Source organism: Vipera berus (assembly GCF_964194415.1).
Source record: "Vipera berus genome assembly, chromosome: 2".
In the NCBI taxonomy this organism is placed as follows: domain Eukaryota; kingdom Metazoa; phylum Chordata; class Lepidosauria; order Squamata; family Viperidae; genus Vipera; species Vipera berus.
This window is the reverse complement of record NC_138203.1, coordinates 87,937,124-87,963,461: the sequence shown is the minus strand read 5'-3', so window position 1 is coordinate 87,963,461 and position 26,338 is coordinate 87,937,124. Positions and strand designations below refer to the sequence as shown.

Genomic DNA, 26,338 nt, shown 5'->3' with positions numbered 1-26,338 from the left:
TCATTAAAGGAAGACCACCTGTGATTGTAAGGGTTTCCCCCTTCCCCTCCTGAGTGTCATTTGCTGCCATGCTTTCAGAATGACCTTTATATGGGATTAAAAATAAGGTAAATAATATTTTTTTATCACAGAAATACAATGATGCCTTAATCATCAATGAAGATGCCCGAACCAAAGATGCTTTGATTTATCTGAAGGATTATTTTGAGGATACCAAAAATGGCGACTTTGATAAAATTGAACAGCTTCTGGCTTCTAATTTCGAAGGTGTTTTTATATATGTATATATATATATATATGTATATATATATTAAAAATGTCCCTACATTCATGTTGCTTTGATGAGCCAAACATATTTCTATGCCAACTTGAGAAACCTGACTTACACAGTAAACAACGTAACTGTCTTGTCTTCCAATAATGCTTCAATCCTTTCTCATCTGTCTACTATTTATATATTCTATCATCTCTCTCTCTCCCTCCATATATATATATAATTTTTGTCTCTCTCATCCATTTATCTTTGTCTATCTCCTCTCTATCTTGTCTGTCTGTCTCACACACACACACACACATCTATCTTCTCTAATTTTATCATTTTCAGGTGAAGGTTCATATGGTTGATTGCTGATATATTACCAGCTAGTTCCCTGTATGATAAAAAAAACTAGCATGATACGGAAAAAGCTAAAATCATATTATTAAGTGGGTATTAAGTGATTATACTTGAGAATTAGGTCAAAACACAGAACAGACCAGAGCTAAGGAATGGGGTTGCGGGGGGGGGGGAGGAGGGAGGGAGGGACAAATAGCGAGAAAGAAGCATGTGAATAAAAGAGATACTCTATAACAAGACAACTGATAAAAGTTTGTCATAAACCAATTCCAAGATTTTTTTTTAAAAAAAGCAACCTTGATCCATACTGCCCTGGATGAAAGGTGAAGTGCAAAATTATTGTTGATTTTTGAATCCTTTAGAAATGCAGCTATCTACCTATATAAACAAGTCCAGTAAAAATCTAATTATTTATCTGTACGGTGTTAGGTTATAGTTTTGTAGGGAAAGTGTCCCTTATCTGTCCTTAGATAATTGCGGGGTTTTTTTCCCCCTCCCAGTTAATTTGCCCGAACTCACGGCTGCTTCCGAGGATGAATCCAATGAAAACCCTAAATTGGAAGATATTAGAGAGATTCTGGGAGAGGTATATCATGTCAACCCTGAGACACGCACCATTCTCTTCGTGAAGACAAGAGCACTGCTGGCAGTAAGAAACTCTTCCAATATGGAGGGAATGGGATTCTCCCCCCCCACCCCATTTTCTGCTGTGTGTGGCTTAGCATTTAAGATCAGCTTACCTATGTTTTGATATGGGTGGGGAATTTCCTCTGCCATGGGACCCCCATGCACTCTCCCAACCATCTGGTGAGCTGCTGAAAGGCTTCTGCTCACCTGGTAGCATCATAAGAAAGGGTTAGGGTCGATGTTGCCATCCCTCTCTTCTTGTTACCGGTTGTCCTCAGGTTAGGACAGAAATTGGGAACGGAATTTCCAACGTTAAGCAGTGTGCTCGTTGTTGTTAAAATGTCATACGGTAGAGATATTTCCAAAACTTCTGTGATTACGTACAAAGGGGGCAGGTCTTTATACGCGCAATCACGCCAGCCCAACCTGCCCAACGAAACTTCGATCCCTCTTATCACACCTGAATTTTACAGGCATTGAAGAACTGGATAGAAGAAACACCTGAACTTCAGCATCTGAAGCCACAGGCACTGATAGGACGTGGGAAAAGAAACCATTGCACGGGTGAGGAAACGCGGATGGACTGTATAGGTCAGGGATGGGTGGTGAACGGATAGTCCTCAACGTACGACCACAATTGGGACCAGAATTTCCACGGCTAATCAAGGCAGTTGCTGAATGAGTCGTGCCTCATTTTACAACTCACTCTCTCTCTTTTTAGAAGATTTTATTGGTTTTCTAGTTTTACATTTGAATATTTGAAAAGCAACGTGGCGGCTGAGTTGGTCAATAATTCAATAACTTACAAATATCTTTAGTACAGATCTCAAACTATTACATTACATTAAATGTTTCCTCTTTTCCCCTTGGTATTTACTGTCTCACCTTTAAATTAATACAATTCTTACTTTATCGATTAAATCAAAAATAACTTTCTTACATTTATCTTAATAATTTTTAATTTATACATATCCTATTAGTTGTTTTTTAACATTGTCTTTTTAGACAATCAACATCCTGGTTAATTTTTTCCAATTTTTAGTTTCCCATTAATATTTATATTTTATCGTTTGATATTTATAATTTCCAAGTTTTAAATAGCCCCAATTCCCTTTTATCATGACTCATCACAAGATCTAAAGTTCAGAATGCACATCTTATCTATTTGGGTTCTCACCAACTTACATCAACTAATTAGGCATCATGAGTCGTGCCTCAATTTACAACTCTTTTTGACGTGGCTGATAAGTGAAGCGAAACCAGCTTCTCCAGTGATTTGGCTTGTCAGAAGCCAGCTGGGACAGTCCCAAATAGTCATCACATGATCCTGGACACTGTAACCATCATAAATGCAGGCTGGTTGTCAAGCCTCTGAATCTCACCTGATCATGGGGATGCTGGGATAGTTATAAGTGCAAGGACCAGTCCTAAGTCACCCTTTTCAGCGCTGTGGTAACTTCCAATGGTCACCAAACAAATGGTGGTGAATTGAGGATTAACCCCTGTCCTGCACTAGACTTTCAAGTATCACTCTGCAACTTTATTAAGAACTTGAAACCTGTCCAAGTGTTGTATTTTATGGAGCTGACTCAGCAAGGCTAGGTTTTTACGGCATGGTGTATTTTTTTTTCCTCGAGCACCCTCTGCAGACCTGTGATAAGAGAAATATTTGTGTGATTGGGATACTCTCACTTCTCTTCTACTCTCCTCTCTCACCTCTCTTAGGCATGACCCTCCCAAATCAAAAAGGGACTTTGGATGCCTTCAAAGCCAACGGGGACAGCAAGCTTCTAATAGCAACTTCAGTTGCTGACGAAGGGATCGATATTGCACAGTGCAACCTGGTCCTGCTTTATGAATATATAGGCAACGTCATCAAAATGATACAAGTCAGAGGTAGGTCGGCAAAATTATTCTCTGAGACCTGAATGTGGAGGTTTTAATTACATTAACTGAAGGCCATGCTTGTCCACCCTAGTGCGAAATACCATCAGATACAGAGCGATTCAGCAAACCATACTTTATTTGGGTCTATTACACAAACGCAAAGTGCTTTTGATATTGGAGGCATTCTGTAATGCTTGGAACCATTGTTGGACTTCTCCAATCCAACTACGGTTAATGACCATACGTGAGAGCATCATCATAATCAAGCAATGTCGTAAAGCAAAAAAAAACATGACTGCTAATTTTTAGGAGCAGTTTGGGCAAGTCTGGTTTCAGTCATTCAACATGATGTTATCTGACTGTGATTTGTGGTATGAAGCCAGTTCGCCCTCCTGTGACACACCTTAGGAAGCGAACAAGCATGTCTTACAACAGAGCTGGTACCGTACACTGGCGGCTAAACTACAACTCTACAATAGCATTGTGGTCTCCTGCCCAGTGTAACCACACCATACATGGTTCATAATAATAATGATTTATGATTTCTTACCATACATGGTAAGAATTTCTTACCATACATACATACCATACCACACCATACATGGTTCATAATAATAATGATTTATGATTTCTTACCAGCTTCCCCATTGACTTTGCTTGTTGAGAGTAGGCAGCCAATGTTGCAAATGGTGATAATAGGACTGTAGGATCCTGCGGCTGCCAGAATTGCACACTGGTTGCCAAGTGCCCTTGTCACAATCACACAACCATTGAAATGCTGCAATGGTTGCAACTTGTGAGCACACATCGTAAATCTCCCAGGTTAGCGTTGTTGTAACTTTGAACAGTCACTGAATGTGTAATTGCTAATCAAGCTCTAACTGTTTTCCTTGTTTGGGGGCCAACATTTAAAAACCACCTGGATAATTTTCAGTCAATGTTCAGACCTACGCATGGAACTGTAACAGTTTTGGCCAATTTGGCTGATAACCTTCATAAGGATTTGCAGTGAGTGAGTGAGTGATTATCCACCTTTTGTTCCTTTTAAATCCTTTCAGCAGTGTTCAGTGCCATCAACCACAGCATCTTTCTGTACTTCCTACAAGGTTTGGGGGTGGCTGTTTTAAATAGCTCTGCTCTTTCATGAGTGGATGTGCTGTAAGGTTTGTCCTTCTCCCCAGCCCATCTCCCACTTTTCAATAGCTTTATCAAGTGAATAGTATTCAGTTGTACATCTCCATCCTGGGCTGGGCTAAACTTGCTATAAAGATCAATGGGTTCAGTGGGAAGAAATAAATTGAAGCACTTTAACATAGAAGTCTCAAAGCCAGTTGGTCCTTATCTGCTTTGGTTGTCATTCTGAATAGCGTAACACTTTTTGTAGAGCAGATCTGCAACCTGAGGATCCTCCTCAACATTGTAATCTTTGTTGGTAGATAGATAGACGCCATGACTAGAGGGGTCTCTTGTAATGCCAGTTATAGTTTCATTTGAAGAAGGTGGTCTTGGCAACAATTATTCATGACTTGATCATGGAGAGAGAAAGGGATTATAAGAGAGTAATTTGGCACACAAAAGGGAATACTGTACACTGGACTGTTTAGCATGCTTGTGGTTGCCAGAGCTGGTACCCTTCTTTCATTAAAATTACTCTTGTAACTCTTCTTCTCCAATGAATGTAAGCACGAACACTTAATTCCCTTCTTGATAATTACCCCAGGCTGAGGTGAGCATTGAAAAGGGCAGGGGAGTGGGGAAAAGGGAAAAGCTGAAGTAAAATGGTTAGAGGTAATAAAACCTGAAGGTGTGAAATGGAATAAGTCTTTGCAATTTCAAGCCAGAAAGCACGATAGTGGTCATGTGTTTTCCCACCCAGTGTCTTGCTTTCCTTAGCAATGGAATTGCTAGTTCCTATTATGGTCACTTAGAAGGGACGCGGTGGCTCAGTGGGTTAGGACGCTGAGCTTGTCGATCAGAAGGTCGGCAGTTTGGCGGGTCGAATCCCGAGTGCCGCGTAACAGAGTGAGCGCCTGTTACTTGTCCCAGCTTCTGCCAACCTAGCAGTTCGAAAGCACGTAAAAATTCAAGTAGAAAAATAGGGACCACTACAGTGGGAAGGCAACAGCGTTCCGTGCGCCTTTGGCGTCTAGTCATGCCGGCCACATGACCACGGAGACGTCCTCGGACAAGCGCTGGCTCTTCGGCTTTGAAACGGAGATGAGCACCGGCCCCTAGAGTCGGAAACGACTAGCACGCATGTGCGGGGGAACCTTTACCTTTACCTTTACCTTTATTATGGTCACTAAAAGAAGACTTCCTCTAATGTGCCATCTCCAGGTCGCGGAAGAGCAAAAGACAGCAAGTGCATTCTTGTGACGAGCAAAAAAGAACAGGAAGAGAAGGAGAGGTACAATTTAGAAAAGGAGCAAATGATGAACAGAGCTATTGAAGAGGTACAGAGCTGGGATGAAAAGGTCTTTGCACAGAAGGTGAGCAGTTTTTCAGTGAGGGCTTTCTAATGTCCCATTCAGCCTAGCGGGGGTGTGGGGTGTGTAACCTGCACTTTAAAATGAGCAAAAGCCTGTTCAAATGTACAACGGCCAAAGCTGCTGTTTTCCGATTTTGCTTACTGCCAAGGTTTGGTTGTCATTATTTCATTTTCAGGATGGGTTGTGGTGGTGGTGGTGGAGGAGGAGGAGGTTGATTCAGGACAACATTCCTGGGATCTCGAGAGTAGTTGGTGCCTTGTGACTTGAACTCCATCTTTCTCTCTTCACCCCAGATAAAAGTGTTGCAAAACCAGCTGGTAAAAATGCTAGATTCCAAGAAAAAACCGACAGAATCAAAGCCCTGGAAAAACAATAGAGTTCTCTTGTGTGGCAAATGCAAGATTCAGGCCTGCAGTACGGAATATCTCCGGGTGATTGAGGTAACCTCCTGTTGCTGCCTTAGCTTCCAACAGTGCCTTTTTTGGGGTGGGATATGGGTACAGATCGGTTCCGCTCCAGTTCAGTTCTGAACAAGGCCCGATTCAGTCCAAATCTGGGCTTGTGAGTTTCAAAGATTTGAATCAATAAAAGAATTTATCCATAGACTATAAATCAGGAAAGAAATATGCCTGCATCTGCTTAATTTTTTGGCAGAATAAAATGGACACCACAATGATCCGAGTCTTTAGAGAAGTGGTGTTTTTTTTTTAATTTTTCTCTCAGAACCCCTTCCCGCTTTTAAAAATTATGCCCCCCCCCAAAAAACCCTCCTTTTTCTTTGTGTGGGCTATATTTATTGATATTTATCGTACTGAAAATTGAAATTGACCCATTTGTTGCCACTTCCATTTCTCACAATTGTTTGATGGGATTTTAACATTAACAATATTTTTCAAATAATTTTGATTTTGTAGACTCTTGAGAGGGTCTTCAGGGACTCCCAGGACTCCTCAGACCATATTTTAAGAAATGCAGCTTTAGAGGAGATTGATGCAGTTTCAGCTGGAAAGTGCTAAGGCTTTCATTGCTATATACAGTATTTTTAATAGTTTCTCTGCGCTTTCTCTATAATAGAGGTGTCAGGACTAGGGTGCAGGAAGCAGAGCAAATCAAAGGTATCTGTTTGATTTTAAACTTCAAATTTACCCAAGAATTATTATTATTTTAAAAAGGTTACTAAATTAGACCTTTCAATTGAACACCTTCCTTTAAAGCTTTGCACAGCTGAGTATGCAGCTTCGTGAGTTTTGGGTTTACATTTACACTAAAAGGAGTGAAAAATAAATAAATATTAAGGTTGGCCTGTCCAATTGTAAGGGTAAATTTTAGCACTTTGTGCTTCTGTTCACTGTAAGAACATTCAGTGAGAGAGTCCCAGCCTTTGGGTTACACATAGAGGTGGAGTGTGGTAAACGGAGCTCTTAACTTTCTAGTCCCTTTGAAGTGGTCAGATTGATGGCAAGATCAAGGGTAATTGTGCCTACATTAAATGCATTTGGACAGGTGCATTTTTCGACTGAATTGTGAATGCACAATAGAGAGAGGATACATTTTGAAGGCCTCCACCATTCCACCAAAAAAGTAGCCAGTCTCCAAACCCCACCCCACCACAAATTTTAAATGTTTCACACATGGATTCCACATATATTGTGGCTTTCGTGGTGTAGGCAATAAACAAGAAGGGTCGTCAAAGGCTTGATTTAAGGCCTCAAAAGCCACTGTCATCTCCATGTAAGCTCCTAATCCAACGAATTCCATAAAACTCAAAAAAGACCAGAAACAATAGCACTTGTGGACTTGCCCCAACTGGGATAAAAATTGCATTGCAGATTTCTGGACAATCCCATCCTTCTTCCAAACTTATTTCAACGAGCAGGACTGCAAGCTATAAGGGCTAAAGGGTGAATTCTTTTTTTTTAAATGTGGACTTTTATTTTAAAAAAAAGGTGAAAAAGGCAAACCAGATGGGCTCAAAGGAGTCATGCACATTTTTTTTTCTGTGTCAATATTACATAAAGATATATTTCTCTGTTCCTACTACAAGGTGAAGTTTGGAATTTATCCAGGCCTAAATAAAACCCTAGGGGATGCGGTGGCTCAGTGGGTTAGGACACTGAGCTTGTCGCTCAGAAGGTCAGCGGTTTGGCGGGTCGAATCCCGAGTGCCGCGTAACAGAGCGAGCGCCTGTTACTCGTCCCAGCTTCTGCCAACCTAGCAGTTTGAAAGCACGTAAAAAATTCAAGTAGAAAAATAGGGACCACTACGGTGGGAAGGCAACAGCGTTCCGTGCGCCTTTGGCATCTAGTCATGCCGGCCACATGACCATGGAGATGTCCTCGGACAAGCGCTGGCTCTTCGGCTTTGAAACGGAGATGAGCACCGGCCCCTAGAGTCGGAAACGACTAGCACGCATGTGCGGAGGAACCTTTCCCTTTAAATAAAACCCGAGGTAGCTGAATGCGTCCCATCGTGAGAAAGCCTTTCTTTATATTTAGTTGAGAAAAACTTGGCTTTGCCGTATCAAAATTAAAAGTTGGAAGCAGAACCGTAGAGGAGAAATGGAAGTGCACTTAATCTGCCCAGAGGTTATGATTTTAAGTTGACCAGAAAGCATGCAGCCTTATATTTCTCATTCATTTACAAAGTGATTCAGATAATGAATGTAACTGTACTGTGTTCATTCCAGGAGTCGCACCATACTGTTTTGGGTGAGAATTTTAAAACACGGTATACCACAGGACCTCATAAGAAAGCACACAGCTATGGGAATTTTGAGAAAAAAGCCAAGATGTATTGCATCAACTGCCATCACGACTGGGGGATCATTGTGAAGTACAAGACCTTTGACAAAATTCCCATCATCAAAATTGAGAGCTTTTCCGTGCAGGATGTTGTTAGCAACGAGCAGTTACATTTCCGAAAATGGAAGGATGTTGATTTTGCAATGAAAGACTTCAATATTGAAGAAATGTCTCTGTGAAGTGCTGCCTATTTTAGCTTCTGTTTATAATCTTGCACAATCTAGTTAATTCTGCTTTTAAAGTCAAATTGGTAACCGGGGTACCATTAACTTTCCAGTTATACTCCAGTGTAAATTCAAACTCCAAGGTAGCTTTGACATCTGTCTGGCTCTTACTATGCTTCCATTAATCAATGTTTCTTCAAAAAAAAGCTGATCTGTTGCCACCGCTGTCTTTTAATTATGCAATTTAGTAACAAAGGTATATATTTGAAACTTTAAAGGATCATTGGTCATTTGTGGAAGCTGAGAGTAAGGGGTAGTTTTTAAATTATAACTGTACTTGGGTGTTTAAAAAAGTGGCTGAAGATATTCTATTAAGTTTAAGGTGAGGTTAAATTAGAATGATAGTTAAGAAAGCCAAGTTTTCATCCTTCAGATTTTAAGACTAAAGGTACTACAGTATATCAACTAGAATCTATTGTTAGGATCCCATTGCTGTTGCAACATTGCTCAGAATCTCAAGGCATGTTTCTTCCTGATAAAGCAAAATTTATTCTTTATCTTGAACCTGTTTCCAAAAAGCAAAGTAAAATCCACAAAAGCTTCTACCTGGTTTTTGAAATCTGGTTCGTTACAAATAGCTTTAATCCTGCGGTCCCACGAACGAAGGCACACAAGAACGAAGGTACATATGCCAAAGAATAAAGAGCCGAGTTATTTAATTGTTTTAGCAGTATTAAAAATTTCAAGGAGGGATTTTTGATTAGCGCTTTTAATGCAATAGTGCTGGGTTAACTTCTTAGGCAGGTAGGAAAAGGAAAGTGGGACTGTTAAATGCTGTATAAAACGTTGAAAAGGATATAGCCTCCACATACATGGGTGATAAAAGTTTTTGTTCCAACTACAAGTCCAAAACAGATTGATGAAATGCAGTAGTGTAGAAAGGATGAGTTCAAATATACACGTAAATCGGGCTAGTGGCCAAAAGGTTAGGGCTGACCGTGTAGAAACATACCCTTTACCAGCCTTTCCCTTCAATTCTGCTGAGACCACATCCCCCAGGAGCCACAGCCAGCCCTGAAAGTCTGGACATTGTAGTCCTAATACACTTGGAAGGCACTACGCTGGGGAAAACTGGACATAATTCCCTCATTACTGTATATTTTGGTTTTTCCTCCCTCATAATTACAACATTTATGATTACTGAGCCCTTTGTCCTCTGGAAAAAGGTGGGCGTCTGGATATGAGCAGTGCTTCATTTGGGGGTTTAAGATGCCATTTTGCGAATCATATAGTTCAAGATGCCACCATTACGAAAATAGGTGAGCTCCACGTCTGTGTCAAACCTCATGATGGCTTGAAATGTTTTTCCTGTGTCCAACTGTGGAGAGAACACAAGAGGACAAGGAGGATTAAGGAAAGGTACCAAATACAAACGGGGACTTTTTAAAAAAAAAATACGCCCAAACCCCAAAGAAATAGGATCTCCTTGGAAATAAATTACATCACCACACATTCTTTCCTGGATGCATTTCTTTGGATGTCCCATTTAAAGAAAGCTCCTAACTTCTTAAACGAGAGATCTGAGGGGTTGGGAACCTCTGCGATACAGTATTAAAATAACAACCCCCCCCCAGAAATGGCTTACTTTGATCTGGATATTCATTCTGGGCGTCAGGTCCTCGGGAATAATAATTGTGTAACGTTCCCGCCCTGTCAGTCCTAGGCTCTCCGCGTCCTGGCCCGGGAGATACTGCAGGGGAATGACTCCCATGCCCACCAGATTACTGCGGTGAATCCTCTCGTAGCTCTCTGCAAGGACTGCTTTGATACCCTGAGGAACAGACACAAGCGGGTTAATAGTTAAATTTTAAAAAGTTGTAGAAAAGAAGTGGCTAATGTTTTTGTGGGCGGGGGGGGCAACTATGCAGGCAGAAGATCAAAGGTCCATTCTTAACACTTCTAGGGTTAGGGTTGGGGGGAAAAATCGATGGTTGGTGATGCTGTGCTAGACAGACCAGTGGTCTGCCTCAAGGAAGTAACTTCTCCGTTTCCATGGTCTTAAGACATCTGAGAAGCTTGCCGACCAAAAGTGGCAAGTCAACTTTCCCTCCAAAGGGCAATCCCATCGTAAATAGGAACTGAAGGAAGACATGGCAGGCAGAGGAGAGGACCGCTGAACCATCCAAATATATAAATGCACGTATATCGTGTATAAACGAAAGAGTATCTTTCACTCTGGAGCTATAACCTAGAACTTGTGGAAGCCGAATTCACCCGCTGAACCAAAATCTTGAATATCCGTCGTCAAGACTTATTGGGCAAAACGTTCTCCTCCTTTCCCAGATGCTGAACGTACCATGAATTTGGGGGGGGGAAGGAGGGAACTATTAAAATGTCTAATTTTCAGTGGCAATACATTAGCGTGCTTGGGGGCTCCGGAGTGGTCATTTGAAGGATTCGGCTTGCAGAAAGTCCCCTAATCATCTTTGTTGCTCTTTGCTGCACTCTTGGAATTTAGTCTGGCTTGCTTCAACAGAAGCGAAAGCTTCCATGCGCGGGGATGCTGATTTATCACATTTTATAAGGGAATACGACTTAAAATCCCTAGATTATTTCTATACCCAAAGACTGCTAATATTTTCAGGCCTAGGCACCCTTTTCAAGCTATCGTTCCTTGAAATCTTGCTAGAATCATCAAATCTTGAAAGATTTCAGTGATACGATCCAAAACAATACACAGCATCATTGGGCTCCGAACAGATACAGTTGGGAGAAACAAATGCAGTAATGCCCTTGGATGTCCTGTTGATAAACCCCAATGTTGCATTTTGGCATTATGGCCTCTTCAGACATAATGCCTAACTAGGACTAAGTACTTCATCACAAGTACTACGTACAGTTGAAGTTGAACTACTGATGGGGAATACCTGGCTTGGTGACAGTATCTGCACAAAGGATTTAAAATTGAAATTGAACTCCTGAACATGAGTCAATAGTACGACAGGTTGCTGAAAAATGCAAATTTGGGCTGTATCTATCAAGTTTAAATTTCAAAATCGGAGGAATGGATCCACTGTATGGGTCAGAGCCCACTTGGAGTGCAAAGACAAATTCTGTCTGCTACTCTTTCAGAGTAAGAGGAGCAAAGAAATGCAATGAGAAGAATTAGAGATGTTGATTAGTTTGGAGGAAAGATAATTGGGGGGGAGGGGGAGGGAATATGACAGCACTTTTAAACTGTTTGAAGTTGTAAAAAGAAGGTCAAGATCCGTGCTCTACAGTCCCGTAGAATACAGATAGTCCTCAGCTTATGACCACAGTTGAGCCCCAAATTTCTGTTGCTAAGCGAGACAGTTTTGTTAAGTGAATTTTGCCCCATTTTATGACCTTTCTTGCCACAGTTGTTAAGGGAATCACTGCAACTGTTAAGTTATGACATGGTGGTTAAGTGAATCTGGCTTTGACTTTGACTGGTTTTTGTCTAAAAAGGGGATCACGTGATGCCGGGATGCTACAACCGTCATAAATGTCAAGCATCTGAATTTTGATCCCGTGCCCATGGGGGTGCTGCAACGGTTGTGTGAAAAACGATCATCGAGTCAGTGCCGTTGTAACCTTGAATGGTCACTAAATGGACCATTGTAAGCTGAGGACTGCCACGTAAAATAAATGTCAACCTACAAGGATATATCTGGGGGGGAAAAAACTAGCAGAAAGAGGGGTTTGACACAGAGATTGAATAGACAACAAAAACCTGAGAGCAGGAGATGGACTCCATTGGTTGATCCCAGGGATAGGCAACCTTGGCTCTTTTATGACTCGTGGACTTCAACTCCCAGAATTCCTGAGCCAGCAGCCATGCTGAGGGGAAAGGGAGAGGTTTCCATGCTTAGCCATGCCGGCTCAGGAATTCTGGGAGTTGGAAGTCCACGAGTCCTAAAAGAGCCAAGGTTGCCTACCCCTGCTTTATCCAAACCTATGATGCTGTGACGCTCACCCTTCCTAAAACAGCTTACTCACCAGCAGGAAGGGCCCCTTGGCAGCCCAGTCCCGGGAGCTTCCCGAACCATATTCCTTACCGGCCAATATGATGAGTGGGTGGCCGGCTTCTTGGTATCTCTCAGAAGCATCAAACACGTCCAGCTAGAGGCACCGAATGCAATTGAAGCTCAGTTAGTGAAGCAACGTCTCCAGCCGGTGATCCCTTCCTTCTATGTCTATTGCAGATTAGCTCATTAACTATTACAGCGTAATGCGTTTTACACTAATACTTGACCATAAAAAAATGATGGACCCTGAAAGCATGGTTGCTCCCTTCCCTGTAACTCATTCATTTGCCAAATGAAACTACTGCAATGCTCCCTACATGGGGCTGCCCTTGAAGACCACTCGGAGGCTTCAGCTGGTGCAGAATGCGGCCGCGCGGGTTGTGATGGGAGCATCCCGATACTCCCATATTACACCCCTCCTGCGTGAGCTGCATTGGTTACTGGTTGGCCTCCGAGTGAGATTCAAGGTGCTGGTTCTTACCTATAAAGCCCTACATGGCTTAGGCCCAGGTTACTTGCAGGACCGTCTGCTGCCAGGAACGACTTCCCATTGCCCTGTGCGCTCAAACAGAGAGGGCCTCCTCAGGGTGCCGTCCGCCAGACAATGTCGGCTGGCGACCCCCAGGGGGAGGGCCTTCTCTGTGGGGGCACCTGCCTTGTGGAATCAGCTCCCCCGGGAGCTCCGGATGGCCCCAGATCTTCGGTCCTTTCGTCGTGACCTCAAGACATACCTTTTCCAACAGGCCGACCTGGACTGATGATAAGGGTTTTTAATTATGTTTTAAATGTTTTTATTGGTTTTAGTGGGGCTTTGTGATAGTTTATTTTTTTTAATATTTGTATTCTGAATTTTATTGTTGTTAGCTGCCCTGAGTCCTTTGGGAGATAGGGCGGCATATAAGTCAATCAATCAATCAATCAATCAATCAATCAATCAATCAATCAATCATTAACGGTCCCTGTATCTTTACAATTAAGGCTGTAGAGGAAAAATGTGGCCTTCCCCCGCGCTGCTCTCCGAGCTGGGCTGTTTTCTTGCAGACCTTTCGTTAGCCAAATCGGGTAACGTCATCAGTGCTAGTAAGGAGTGTGGTTTGCTGTCAGTTTATGTTACAGTGGCCTGCCCTTCAGCGTTGGCGGGGGTGGTCTTGGGGAGTCTTCGTTGGGCTGTTTACTGTTAAGCCTGTTTGGCAGTTCCTTGATTGGGATGCTGTGTGCTTCTTGTCTGTTGGTCTGACGTGAATCGTGGAGCTAATCTAGGCTCATCTAGATGTTGACTGTTGCTGTTCGGCAGCCCCAGTTAAGGAAGTGCCAAACAAGCGAACAGCGAACAGCCCAACCAAAGAGTCTCCAAGATCACTCCCACCCACGCCGAATATAAACTGAGAGCAAAGCCCGCTCCTTACTAAGCACTGATGATGTTACCTAGTTTGGGTAGTGAAACGTCTGCAAGAAAACAAGCACCAACGGTCCCCTCGTGAGTAATGTATAAAGCAGAAAGGAAAAAAAATGCCACTTTTTTCCTCCGGAAGCATTAACTGTAGGGGATACAGGGACCATTAGTTTCATTTGGCAAATGAATGAGTTACAGGGAAGGAGCAGCTTTCAGAGTCGTGTCTTGGTGTGAAATGCAAATGGGGATGTATATATTTATTTATATATTTATCCTTGCACTTTAAAATCAAGGTGACCAAGATGTATATATGTATGTATATGTGTAAAAAGGTAAAGGTAAAGGTTCCCCCGTACATGCGTGCTAGTCGTTTCCGACTCTAGGGGCCGGTGCTCATTTCCGTTTCAAAGCCGAGGAGCCAGTGCTTGTCCGAGGACGTCTCCGTGGTCATGTGGCCAGCATGACTAGACGCCAAAGGCGCACGGAATGCTGTTACCTTCCCACCGTAGTGGTCCCTATTTTTCTACTTGCATTTTTATGTGCTTTCGAACTGCTAGGTTGGCAGAAGCTGGGATGAGTAACAGGCGCTCACTCTGCTATGCGGCACTCGGGATTCGACCCGCCAAACTGCCGACCTTCTGATTGACAAGCTCAGCGTCCTAACCCACTGAGCCACCGCGTCCCTTATGTGTGTGTGTGTGTGTGTGTACATACATACACACACATACATATACATACACACACACATATACATACATACACATGAATGCCAAGTCTTTGAGCTCTGGTTTCCCGTCATCGAAAGCCGACCAAGAGGGATCTCTTCAGACTGAGATGTTTGGCCAGCTAGGAAGGCTAAATAAACCCACCGTCAAAATAAATTCTCAAACATTCAAGCACTTTTTGGGAAATCCACCAGCGTGTTATTTTCCTAACAGGAAAAGATCTAAAATCCAAAACAAGTTTCTAGAGGCCGTCTGTAAAGAGCTGGCACGTGGTCCATGGAATTCCATCAATGGAAAACGTGCGCAGAATTTTCACCGGTGTCTGTGTCATGCACTATTACTGAAAACGTGGTAACTAAGCGCAGAATATTTCTTCTAAGGGAATTCCTGGTTTTTATACCTACAACAGCCTCTAAAGCCCCGGATTACTGTGCTGTATAAGCACCCCGAAGCCTACTAAACACATAGATTGAAACTCCTGCCTGAAAGGACACAGTCCTGCAAAATAGCAGGAAAGCCAAAAACTACCGGGTCACGGGGGCAAAACCTAACGCTGGGAGGGAAAATACTTACAGTTTCATCAGATGGGAAGTGGATGGTTTGCGGGGCCTGCTTCTTAAGGAATTTGTTCAATAGGCGTATGTTTGCAAATGTTCCTCTTGCCATGACAGCATCATTGCCCCGGCGCGAGCCGTAGGAGTTGAAATCTCGAGGAGTGAGACTATCAAGAGGCCAAAGAGGCAAGGCTTAATATTCAAAAGTTGTAATAAATAAGCAGAGAGATTCGGTCCCCGGGCATGTAGCTTCTTTGAATGAAAGATCTACCACAGTACATAGTGGCCACTCAAACGACCTTGATTTGACACCATTACCTCGAAGGTTTAATTGGCAGAATACCGATGCTAAGAGGAAGGGTTAGGGCGAGGAAAACCAAAATCTTTCAAGCCCTCTCTAAGCTGGACCCTTCAGATTTGCTGAGATGCAACTCCAAAATTTTCTACCATGCTGGTTGACAGTTCTAGGGCACCCAATCCCAATCAAGTCTTTAGGACGCTACATTTGAGGAATTCTTCTGAAAGATGATCAAGGAAGAATAGGCTTTGGGAGCATCTCCAAAACATTTTTAAAACATTTTTTTGAAATGATCCCTCGTAATGGCACGTGAGAAAAACCTTGAGAAATCGGCAAAGAAATGCTGCCCGGGGTGTGTGTGTGAAAAAAAAATCAGATAAAAGAGGATACAGCCTGAAGCTGCATAACAGATAAGAGGAAGATGCTCGGAAGGGACCGTCCCTTATTCTTCAGTCTATAAATGAAATGGTGGGAGATCGGTACTTTCAGACTCGTGTTAATGTAGCCTTTACAATGAAGAAGTAGTAGCTTATTTGGTTTGTTCCTCATCTGTATGTTCAGGAAGAGTGACAGCCCTAACCCAAACAAAAATAATACAAGGAGTTAAATATGTCAGAAAAAGGTTTCAACAAGGCATGGTAGAAAGAAGGTGATATACAATACAATTTGGAGGATTTAAAGACTGAGGACCTTAACACAAAGCATGCGGGATGGAGAATACTGGGTGCTGAAGTCCACCCAGCGTTTAAAAAAAGCTGAGGTTGAGGAACATTGCTCTAGGACACAGGTGACTATAGAGAGCACGCTTATAACTACGAATGTGCTTCTAAAATGATTCGGAAAATATATTTTGCCCTTGTGCACGGACAGCCTTTCTCTTAATATTCATTAAAGGAACTATCTTTCTTCTAAGTTAGGATTGGAGTCTGAGGCTGGGGAAAAAAATCAGGAATCTAGACACAAGAACTAGCACAATGAGGAGAGCAGTTAGGAAATATTTCTCTTTCAGCCCTGGCAGTAGTTACGGAAACGCAGTAATTGGGTTCTAGATGTTGCTGTTGAAATCTACAGCTGAGCGACTAAAAATCAGGGGTAGTAGGCAAGCTCGGCTCTTTTATGACTCATGGACTTCAACTCCCAGAATTCCTGGGTCAGCATAGGCTGACTCAGAAATTCTGGGAGTTGAAGTCCATGAGTCATAAAAGAGCCGAGCTTGCCTACCCATGGACTAAATGATGGTGAAGAAAGTAGGTAGAATTTCTTGGTCCAAAAGAAATTCCTCTCCCTCGAGGTGTTGACTGGACTCACCCTCTGCCATTTAAGTAACGGGCAGCTGGACTGTTCCTTGCTATATTCCCTGCAGGAGATATATGGTCAGTGGTCACAGAATCGCCGAGATTCAGCAGGACGTAGGCATCAACTATAGACTTAGGGGGAAGAAGCTCCAGGGTCTGGGGAAAAAAAGATCAGCAAAATAGGTTCATGTTTGCTGGTCAGGCATATAAATAAGGACTGGTTTATGAAAAGGGAAATTTACCCAGCTTTCATTAGATCCGAAGTATCTAAGGACTGGCCATTCTTAATCATATTGCAAAAAAAATCTAAATGGACATAACCCGTCTTTTCCCCCCCTCACTTTGTGCTATTTTGTGTGGAATTTGGGGGAACCTCAAATTCTAGGAAGATCAGTGTTTTAAAATAATCACTAAACTGGCTGTTCCCAAAATAATTCATGTAGATAATTCCTTAACCAGGGTTACAAATTGGGGGGGGGGGCAGCAGTTCACATTGCCCCCTTCTATTTGTACATCCACCTTTCTTCTGTATCCAAATAATCTAAAGATTATAAACTGAATGTGTTATTCAGAGCACTGACCTAATTAGAAGATAATCTAGTTCAGGGGTGTCAAACTGCCGGCCCGCGGGCCCGGTTTCATCATACTGAAGTTGTGACCACCCCATTGCCAGCAATGCAAAAAGAGTCGTGATACGTCGCGACACGTCACGTGACGGGTTTGCCACCCGTGATCTAGTTACTTCAAATACTTTTGCAAATGTAAAAGCTTTATTTCCTACTAATAAAAACTCATTTTAATGATCCTTCTTTCCTCCCTCCCTCCAACAGACTTCCTATATGTCACCACTTTGTTATTAAACATGCTACTTTTGTTTACACTTTACAAAACTTTCAGAGCAACAAACAAAAAAACCCCTTAAATAATTTAAACAAACCACAATACACAAAGCACATTTGTCAGAAAATTCATCAAAAGGCCATGAGAAGAGAATTACCAGGTTTTCAAAAAATGGAGGAGATTTAATATACGTGGATTTTGGATTCCAACCATATAGTTTGTCTGATGAGACTTCTAGGTCATTCCAGGATTTATTTACTGTCTGAAAAATTTAAAAAAAAATGAGGATACAAACAGCAAATGTAAATATTCTAAATATCTCCAGCCTATGGATAAACAAGCAATATCAGAAAAAAGTTCTTTTTGATCCAGAAACACATGAAAACAAATGCAGGCTTACGTTTATTGTGTAATTTCTGAACTAAAGGCTCCATTATTTTACACATTCATCTAACCGTGGTTATTTTTCCAACTCAAAGTCTGGCTGACCTGATTTAAGTTTGAGATCAGGAGAATCAAGTAGCGTGCCTACTTAGAATGTTTCTTCTCTGAAATGGTTCCCCAAAAATTTCACTGCTTCCAACAAAGTTTACATTTTGCTTCCATCAAAATTTGGTCAATCCCATACTGGCACTTTCCTCATCTTTCTGGTGATTTTTTATTAGAATATCATTATCACAAGGAAACTCTTTATTGTTTGGGGGAAAACCTTTATAATTTTGTCTGATGTTTTAACTTGTAACTAACAAGAAGCAAAAGTAACATCTGAGCAGATGCAGAAATTACAGTAAGTATTACCTCTATTTTCTGGTAGACCTCTTTAAACATTCCTGGAATTACATACTGACGTTCAATGGCTTGGATTTCATCTCTCAGAGGCCAAATGTCCTTCAGGAAGATATTTTTGCCTTCTGCATTCACACCTGCAATTAATTGAACATTGGTTTTCAACAGGCACCCTTTAGACCAGGGGTGTCAAACTGCCGGCCTCTTGGCCAGATGCATCATAGCGAAACCACGCCCACCCCATTGCCGGCAATGGAAAAAAAGTCACGATACGTCACGACACGTCACGTGAGGTTGTGAGTTTGACACCCCTGATTTAGACCACTAGCTTGTTCTCCACAGAGGCAATGAGCTGAACTGGATCTCATTTTCTACAACTAGGCTGATCCCTTCTCCACGAACATAAATAAACCCTACATGTGTATGATCCTTAATGAATACAGAGAAATATGGAAAATAGTCTTTTATGATCTGTACACATAGACACGGAGATTAGGCTTGGTTTCTGACTTATTTAAAATCAACCCCTTCAAAAGGTCAAATAGTTTGCAAATCACGTCTTACCTAAAGGATCCTTTTCAAAGTCAATCCTTACAGTCCCTGCAATAGCATAGGCGATTACCAACGGAGGGGAAGCCAGATAATTGGCTCGCGTGTTTGGATGGACACGGCCTTCAAAGTTCCTGTTTCCAGACAGCACCCCTACAGCTACTAGGTCTCCCTGCAAAAATATCATCCATATTGAAAAAGAAAAGAGTTTCTATTTGTTCACATCGCCCAGGTCCACATACAATGTCCATCAAAGTCACATGAAATCTCATTCCCCTGCCTTAAATCTATGCGAAACACCCACTTCTTAATATTGAATACAAACGGGAAGTTGGCTTTCAATGTCCAAGTAAAGCTCAATGTTACTTTTCCTTTACTATAAGAGCGAGGAATTCTTTTAAAGCGGTACTTTTCACACTTGGCAACTTTAAAATGTTTCATCTTCAATTCCCCGACAGCTTAGGAGTTGAAGTCCGCATTATCTTAAAGTTGCCAAGCTTGAAAAGCACTGTTTTAAAGCAGGAGTGGGGAACCAAGGCCCTTTTATGACTTGTGGACTTCAACTCCCAGAATTCCTGAGCCAGCCATACTGGTTCAGGAATTCTGGGAGTTGAAGTCCACAAGTCATAAAGGGGCCATGGTTCCCCACCTCCGTTTTAAAGGGACATAATTCTATCATCGCAACAGTTCTTAAACTGTGCAGAGAAAGAGCAAGATAATGATCATTAAACAACACACTGACAAGGTTAGATCAGTGTTAAATAAGCAAAAGGAACCTACAGCACGTAGAGCATTTTCCTTTTCAATAGTCGATTGGCAACCACAACTGGCCCCAGAAATTTTGGTCACTAAGCAATGTGGTCATTCAACAAATCATCATCAGACCTGATTTTACTGCCATTTTTATGGGGGTTAAGTGAATCACGGAGTTGTTGGCTTCCCCAGTTGACTTTACTTGTTGGAAGCCGGCTGGAAAAGTTGCAAATTGCAATTATGTGACCACAAGAGCCTGCCACCATCATAAATAAAGTTGATTGCCGCCGACTGTGAGAGTGGGGTGACAGTTGCAATTTCAAGGACGGGTCAAGGCCATTGTAATTATGAGCAGTTATTAAATGAACAGTGGTAGGTCAAGGACTACCTGTAGGAACAATAAGCCTTCTATTCTGTGTATTCATACATATTTCCACTGTCCATCCCAGGGGAAGGCAACCTCGGCTCTTTTATGACTCATGGACTTCAACTCCCAGAATTCCTGAGTCAGCTATGCTGACTCAGGAATTCTGGGAGTTGAAGTCCATGAGTCATAAAAGAGCCAAGGTTGCCTACCCCTGGTCTATCCACAAATCCAGCCACTACCAACCCTACTTTTTGCTTGGTTCTGATCATTTGTACGCAAAATTGCAACAACACAGGATTTAAAAAAAACAAACCCTCAGCAATACCTGAGTAATGGCTTCAACTACACATTCTGGCAAAGGCCCACTATTACCAATGCACGTCATGCACCCATAGCCAACCACATCAAACCTGCGGAGAGCACGAAAGTCAATATATTACCAATGGACATCTGGCAGAAAAGGAAGGATCAAACAATTGCATTTCTACTGTTTGCCAGACCATGTAATAAATTCAGAGTAATGATGATGGTGAGGACGATGGTACATACTTCTAACTAGGCAAGGAAGCTTTGCCTGATCTGATCCCCGTGAAGGGGACAGTGGGAGGGTGGATCAATTGTTTCGATGTATTGTTCCACGTGCTTCCAATAGCGAAACTTAACCTCTTCTCACAATCACTCTCAGCCTTTCAGAAAGCGCGGTTTTTGTAAAAACTACTTGTACCTCAGCTGCTTCAGATTGAGGATGGGACAAAAAAAAAGTTGGCTGAGGACAAAAGACGTTTTCCAGCTTAGCCTTCTTTCTGATACATCAATTTATGAGCAAGGGGTGGGGACGGGCTGGAGTAAGTATTCAGATTGTGGTTTAGTAAAAAAATTAACATTTAATTTTATAATCCTCACCCATCATGAGACACTTTATCCCCTTGTGTACAATTTCAGCTGAGCTGGGCTTTCTCATGCATGCATCTCAATATGACATACAGCAAACGTGGCACTTTCCAATTTATTTGGAAAATAAGCGAATCACCCTACCTTGAATTACCCCTAGCCTAGGACTTAATTTTTCCTTTCCTTTTCTTAAGGAATTAATTAAGGAAAGTAGTGTCAAATTTCTTCCACCTTTCCAGGTAATCTGTAATCCAGTGAACAATGCCGGCACATGCAACATTCCCCTACTAGCTGTGTGCAGCTGTCTCTTAACCTTCAGAGTCAATGAGATCTTCAATACCGTAGGCCTAATATATTCTCTATTCAGTTTGTACTCCTCCCCTCTTCAGCTGAATGTATGAATTGGGTTTATGTAAAGCCACACAACCGGTGACTTTTAAGGCCATGCGGCTCTTCTGATTCAACAGTAAAAAGGTGTTTTAGGGCGCACAACATCAAGATCACTAGCACAGCCCTGGTCTGCAACTTCTTAAAGCAGCTGCGCCCTGAACGGAGAAGAAGACATGACTAGTTGTGGATTAAGTACTCTACGTATTTGCAGCTCTGGAAATCCAAAGTACTAAACGCCCCTACAGCATATGTAGTTGCAGCTGCAATATTTTACTTAAGATTCTCTTAAGGCAGACATGTCAAACACAAGGCCTGGGGGCCGGATCCGGCCCACGAAGTGGTTTCATGCAGCCCGCGAAGCCATCCTGGAAACAGTGAGGGAACGGCCCCCACTGCCTTGGCCCTGGCCCAGAGACCCTCCTCCTGCCAGAGACCCTCAGATCTGTCCCACTCCTGCCCAGGCCCCCAGAGGCACCCTTGATGCAAACGATGTAGAGCTGGCCACGCCCACCCAATAGGCCATACACACTCTAGCCACGCCCACCTAGTAGGCCATGCCCACCCTGGCCATACCCACCCAGCCCCGAGGGCAACCACAATGCTGATGCGGCCCTCAATGAAATTGAGTTTGACACCCCTGTCTTAAGGCAATATTTTCCTTACTTTTTGGATACAGTGCTTGATTAAACAAATGTTTATTATTTATTTATTGCAATCAGGAATCTCTCTCTTTGAGAGTACAAATGAAAACTTCTATTCAAACAAACAAAAAATTGGCTTACCCTAGTTGAGCAAGGTAAGGCATCACTCCACTCTCTCTCAAATAGTATGTGACTACTCCACTTCCTGGAGACAAGCTAGTTTTAATGTATGGCTTCACTGTCAATCCGGCTTCTACAGCTTTCTTTGCAAGCAAACCTGCATGAAGAGTCGCGTATCTTAGGTACCCAAGGTATATATGAGTTTATGTCGTTCAGCCTAGTTCAGGCTATTTCTATTTTTTTTAAAAAAATATTCTGTAGAAATAATCGGAGAATTTAGCCCTAGGTTCAGAATATTTACACAGCTTGCCACACTACTAGTCAAACAGGCTCAAATAAATCTCAGACATCTCTTCCTCTTTGGGTAAGGCTTACCTCCTGAAATGGAAGGAAATCCAAAATGTGAAGCCTCTGTTTCCCATAATAATGGTGGTCCCTGTTCTTGCTGCCTTTTTGCAACACTTAAAGAGGCCAAGCATTCTCCATGATCCTCATGATAACTCAACGGAATAACCACTGCAGCAATGTGCTCTCTATGGTTTATGGACTAAGCCACTGAAAAACAAAGCTGACTACATCTCAGAACCTGTGGCGCAGTGATCCAGAGATCTTGGAGAAACATTAATGATTCAATTTTGTGGAATCTGTACTGCCTTCAGATGTAATAAAATGAGCATTCGGGGAGAAATAAAAGAGGCAGGGAACAGCCTCGTCTCCAGCAGTTTTCAGCTGATTTTTAACAGCTATTCCCTATTTCCAGAAAATTCTTGAGTTCAACTTCTACGGTGGGAAACCCAAGAATCTTTCAAACAGTTTTGCTGTCAAACTAAATTCTTGAAAGAGGCTTTTGGGGCACTGCAGTTAAATACGCAGCACAGGAAGTCCTCGACTTACAACCATTCATTTGGTGACTGTTCAAAGTTATAATGGAACTAAAGTGGCCAGTTTTCACACAACCATTGCAGCATCCCCATGGCCATGCGATCAAAATTTGGGTGCTTGGCCATTGGCATGCCTTCATGATAGTTGCATTGACCCAGGATCATGTGATCACCATTTGTAACCGTCACGAGATCCAAAATGACTTCCAAAATGGAGGAAGCAAAGTCAATGGGGGGAGCCAGATTTGCTTAATGACTGCACGTTTCATTTAACAAGTGCAGTGACTCGCTGAACAACTGTGGCAAAAAGGTCACAAAACGGGGGCAAAACTCACTTAGCAATTGCCTCGCTTCACAACAGAAATGTCAGGCTCAACTGTGCTCGAAATTTGAGGACTATCAGTTTATAACTTTGATTAACTGGTGCTCTAAATGACTACCTACCTGCTCCAAGCATCACAGAAGGATTGCTAGTGTTCGTACAGCTAGTAATAGCAGCAATCACAACTGACCCATGTGTCAGTTCAAACTCCTTGTCACAGTAGACAAACTTGACATGGTGGTTGTGACATTCGGGGGCAATCTGAAAACCTTTAAATCCTTGCTGCAAATAGAAATAAACAAAAACATATATATTTTTTTTAAAAATTAAAAATTCGGTAAGAAATGCTCAGACAGAGCTAGTTGGGGATATGATGATAACTTTATTGTCACTTTGAATGTACACCAATCGGCATACATCAAAATGAAATTTCGTTGCATACAGCTCTCAAAGGGTCACCACCTCCGATATATACTCCTTGTTTGGGGCCCGCTCAAATTTCACATTGTCCATTTTAGTCTCTAGGGAGTGAACGATGGCAAACAGGACAGATGGAAATGGGGCTCCATGTGGATTAGCCCTCAAGTTAGCTTGTATTCTGACAACCTCGCCTTCTTTCCTTTTTCTGATCCTGACTCTTCCACCCTTTCCTTAAAGAGGCCTTGCTTCTTTTCGCCCCTGGAGAACGCTGCTGCCGCTGCCACCAACTCCTCCAAAAGCCTCTCTCTCTTCCTCTGGGCCTGCCGACAGCCTCATCCAGTTCCTTCGCCCCATAAGCTCCAGGTCCTCTCCTCTGCCTCCTCTGGAAACAGCCCTGATTTATGGGAGTTGAAGTCCCCGCATCTTAAAAAGCTGCCGAAAGTGAAAAACACTGATCTAGAGGTTTGAAACTGAAAAGCTGCCACAAAATATTGTAGCACAGCCAATCCTTTCAGTGGTCCACCACTGAATGCTCTGTTCCATTCTAGCATCTCTCAGTTTCTCGTCCTTCGGGAAAAGGGCGGTATATAAATATAATTTTTAAAAAAATCCTTCCAATTGTCAGCTGGTTGGGTTTTTTTTTTCCATATCAACCAGTTTCGGGTTTTCTTTGCTGCCTTGGATTACATTATTGTAATCCTCATTACACCGCGCCATCATGGAAGAGCCGTCGTGGCACAGTGGTTAGAATGCAGTACTGCAGGCTACTTCTGCTGCCTGCCGGCTGCCTGCAGGTCGGCAGTTCGAGTCTCACCGGCTCAAGGTTGACTCAGCCGTCCATCCTTCCAAGGTCGGTAAAATGAGGACCCATACGCTGACTCTGTGAACCGCTTAGAGAGAGGGCTGTGAAGTGGTACACAAGTCTAAGTGCTATTGCTATCGTAACAATTCGGGAAGCTTTACGGTTCTCTTGAATGTGCTAACGGACATCCTTTTGTTTGTGGATAGATGGGAGTAATCCCACGAATTTGTAGCGCATGAATTGCCTTTGATTAATTTTAAACCGATTTAAATAAAATAAACCAATTCATTTCCCCCCTCCCCTTCCCCCAGCTCTATCTTTATATTGAGAAGGTGGACCCTTGTATGTCATTCAAAGCCTGGTGCAACTGAAGGATATACCATATTCCGCATATGTGATGTGTATCACAGACAAACGCTCTGTAAAAATGCTGGTGAGAAGAGAAATATTGTATTGCTTCTTCCTCACCTAGCCAGTTGGAATGACCGACTCTGCGAATGTCTTAGCAGAATTTAGCGGAGCTTTCAGTCTTCCAGCTGACCTTTGACTCCATCCTTCACTATCCTCAGCCACGGTCAATAATCTAGGATAACAAAAGCTGTAGTCTAACCTGGAGGATCCTTTATTCTGTGCTGTGGCCTGGGAATGGTCATGACAGTATAAGTATAGTATAGCCTTTGGCTGATTAAATGCCATGCCATAGTTATCAGCATTCATTTAGCTACAAAATCCCTTATTTTGCACAACAAAACTGTTACAATTCTGTCTTTGAAATTTAGGCACAAAGTTGGCTTCGCTAGTAAAATAAAACACCTTGTCCTAAAGAATCAAACTTTAGAACTGGATAGCAGGAGAGAAAATGAATTTCTATCCAAGGCAGCTATGCAAAGTTTCATCGTTCATGTAAACTGAGGTGTGAAAGAATATATACCGTATATACTTGAGTATAAGCCGACTCGAGTATAAGCCGAGACCCCCATTTTCACCCCCAAAAACTGGAAAAAGTTCGTGACTCGAGTATAAGCCGATCCGCCGTTCTGCAAGCCTCCGCCGCCAGCAGAGGCTCGATCCGCCATTTTGCAAGCCTGAATACACAGGAATACCCTGTGTGGCCGCGGCTCTCGGGGAAGCCCTGGCTGTCCGCTTCCTCGCTCCACGCTGCCATTCGGGGCCCGCGCGTTCCCCGGGCAAATCGCGGCGCCCAGCAGGCGAGGAAACACGCCCGCTCCAGTCGCCCCCCCTTCCCTCAGGAGACGGAAGCAAGTGACCGCCCGGAGCTTACCGAGGACTTGCGCGCGGCCGAGGCTTCGGTGCTTCCAGGATCGCGCGCACCTCTCCCAAGCCGCCGCCGTCCGGAGACCTGCCGAAGTTTGGGGAGATTTGGGGAGGTGCGCGCGCACCTCCCCAAACCTCCCCAAACGTCAGCAGGTCTCCGGATCTCCGTGCCTTGCCTGCCTGCTAATTTCCGCTGCAGAAAGAAGCAGGCAGGCAAGGCACGAAGATCCGGAGACCTGCTGATGATTGGGGAGGTTTAGGCACCTCCCCAAACCTCCCCAAACGTCGGCAGGTCTCCGGATCTCCGTGCCTTGCCTGCCTGCTTCTTTCCGCTGCAGAAAGAAGCAGGCAGGCAAGGCACGGAGATCCGGAGACCTGCTGATGATTGGGGAGGTTTGGGCAC

At 43.0% G+C, this 26,338-nt stretch overlaps 2 protein-coding genes across 4 annotated transcripts in view; one reads left to right on the top strand and one right to left on the bottom strand.

Moving 5' to 3' along the window:
• RIGI (RNA sensor RIG-I) overlaps positions 1 to 9,187 on the top strand; it is a 35,440-nt gene extending 26,253 nt beyond the window's left edge. For both annotated transcript variants that reach the window (XM_081317140.1, XM_081317141.1), the window contains exons 12-18: positions 132 to 267; positions 1,117 to 1,265; positions 1,717 to 1,807; positions 2,969 to 3,139; positions 5,468 to 5,619; positions 5,913 to 6,059; positions 8,306 to 9,187. In XM_081317140.1, coding sequence (XP_081173266.1) covers positions 132 to 267; positions 1,117 to 1,265; positions 1,717 to 1,807; positions 2,969 to 3,139; positions 5,468 to 5,619; positions 5,913 to 6,059; positions 8,306 to 8,599 — 1,140 coding nt within the window. In that variant the 3' untranslated portion in view covers positions 8,600 to 9,187. The remainder of the gene's footprint in view (positions 1 to 131; positions 268 to 1,116; positions 1,266 to 1,716; positions 1,808 to 2,968; positions 3,140 to 5,467; positions 5,620 to 5,912; positions 6,060 to 8,305) is intronic.
• Positions 9,188 to 9,275: 88 nt separating this feature from the next.
• Positions 9,276 to 26,338, bottom strand: part of ACO1 (aconitase 1) — a 60,323-nt gene continuing 43,260 nt past the window's right edge. For both annotated transcript variants that reach the window (XM_081317145.1, XM_081317146.1), the window contains 11 exons: positions 23,561 to 23,720; positions 22,257 to 22,392; positions 20,519 to 20,603; positions 19,089 to 19,245; positions 18,537 to 18,661; positions 17,896 to 18,000; positions 16,912 to 17,054; positions 15,325 to 15,472; positions 12,605 to 12,727; positions 10,230 to 10,415; positions 9,276 to 9,962 (listed from right to left, as the gene is read on the bottom strand). In XM_081317145.1, the coding sequence (XP_081173271.1) occupies positions 9,849 to 9,962; positions 10,230 to 10,415; positions 12,605 to 12,727; positions 15,325 to 15,472; positions 16,912 to 17,054; positions 17,896 to 18,000; positions 18,537 to 18,661; positions 19,089 to 19,245; positions 20,519 to 20,603; positions 22,257 to 22,392; positions 23,561 to 23,720 (1,482 nt within the window). In that variant the 3' untranslated portion in view covers positions 9,276 to 9,848. The remainder of the gene's footprint in view (positions 9,963 to 10,229; positions 10,416 to 12,604; positions 12,728 to 15,324; positions 15,473 to 16,911; positions 17,055 to 17,895; positions 18,001 to 18,536; positions 18,662 to 19,088; positions 19,246 to 20,518; positions 20,604 to 22,256; positions 22,393 to 23,560; positions 23,721 to 26,338) is intronic.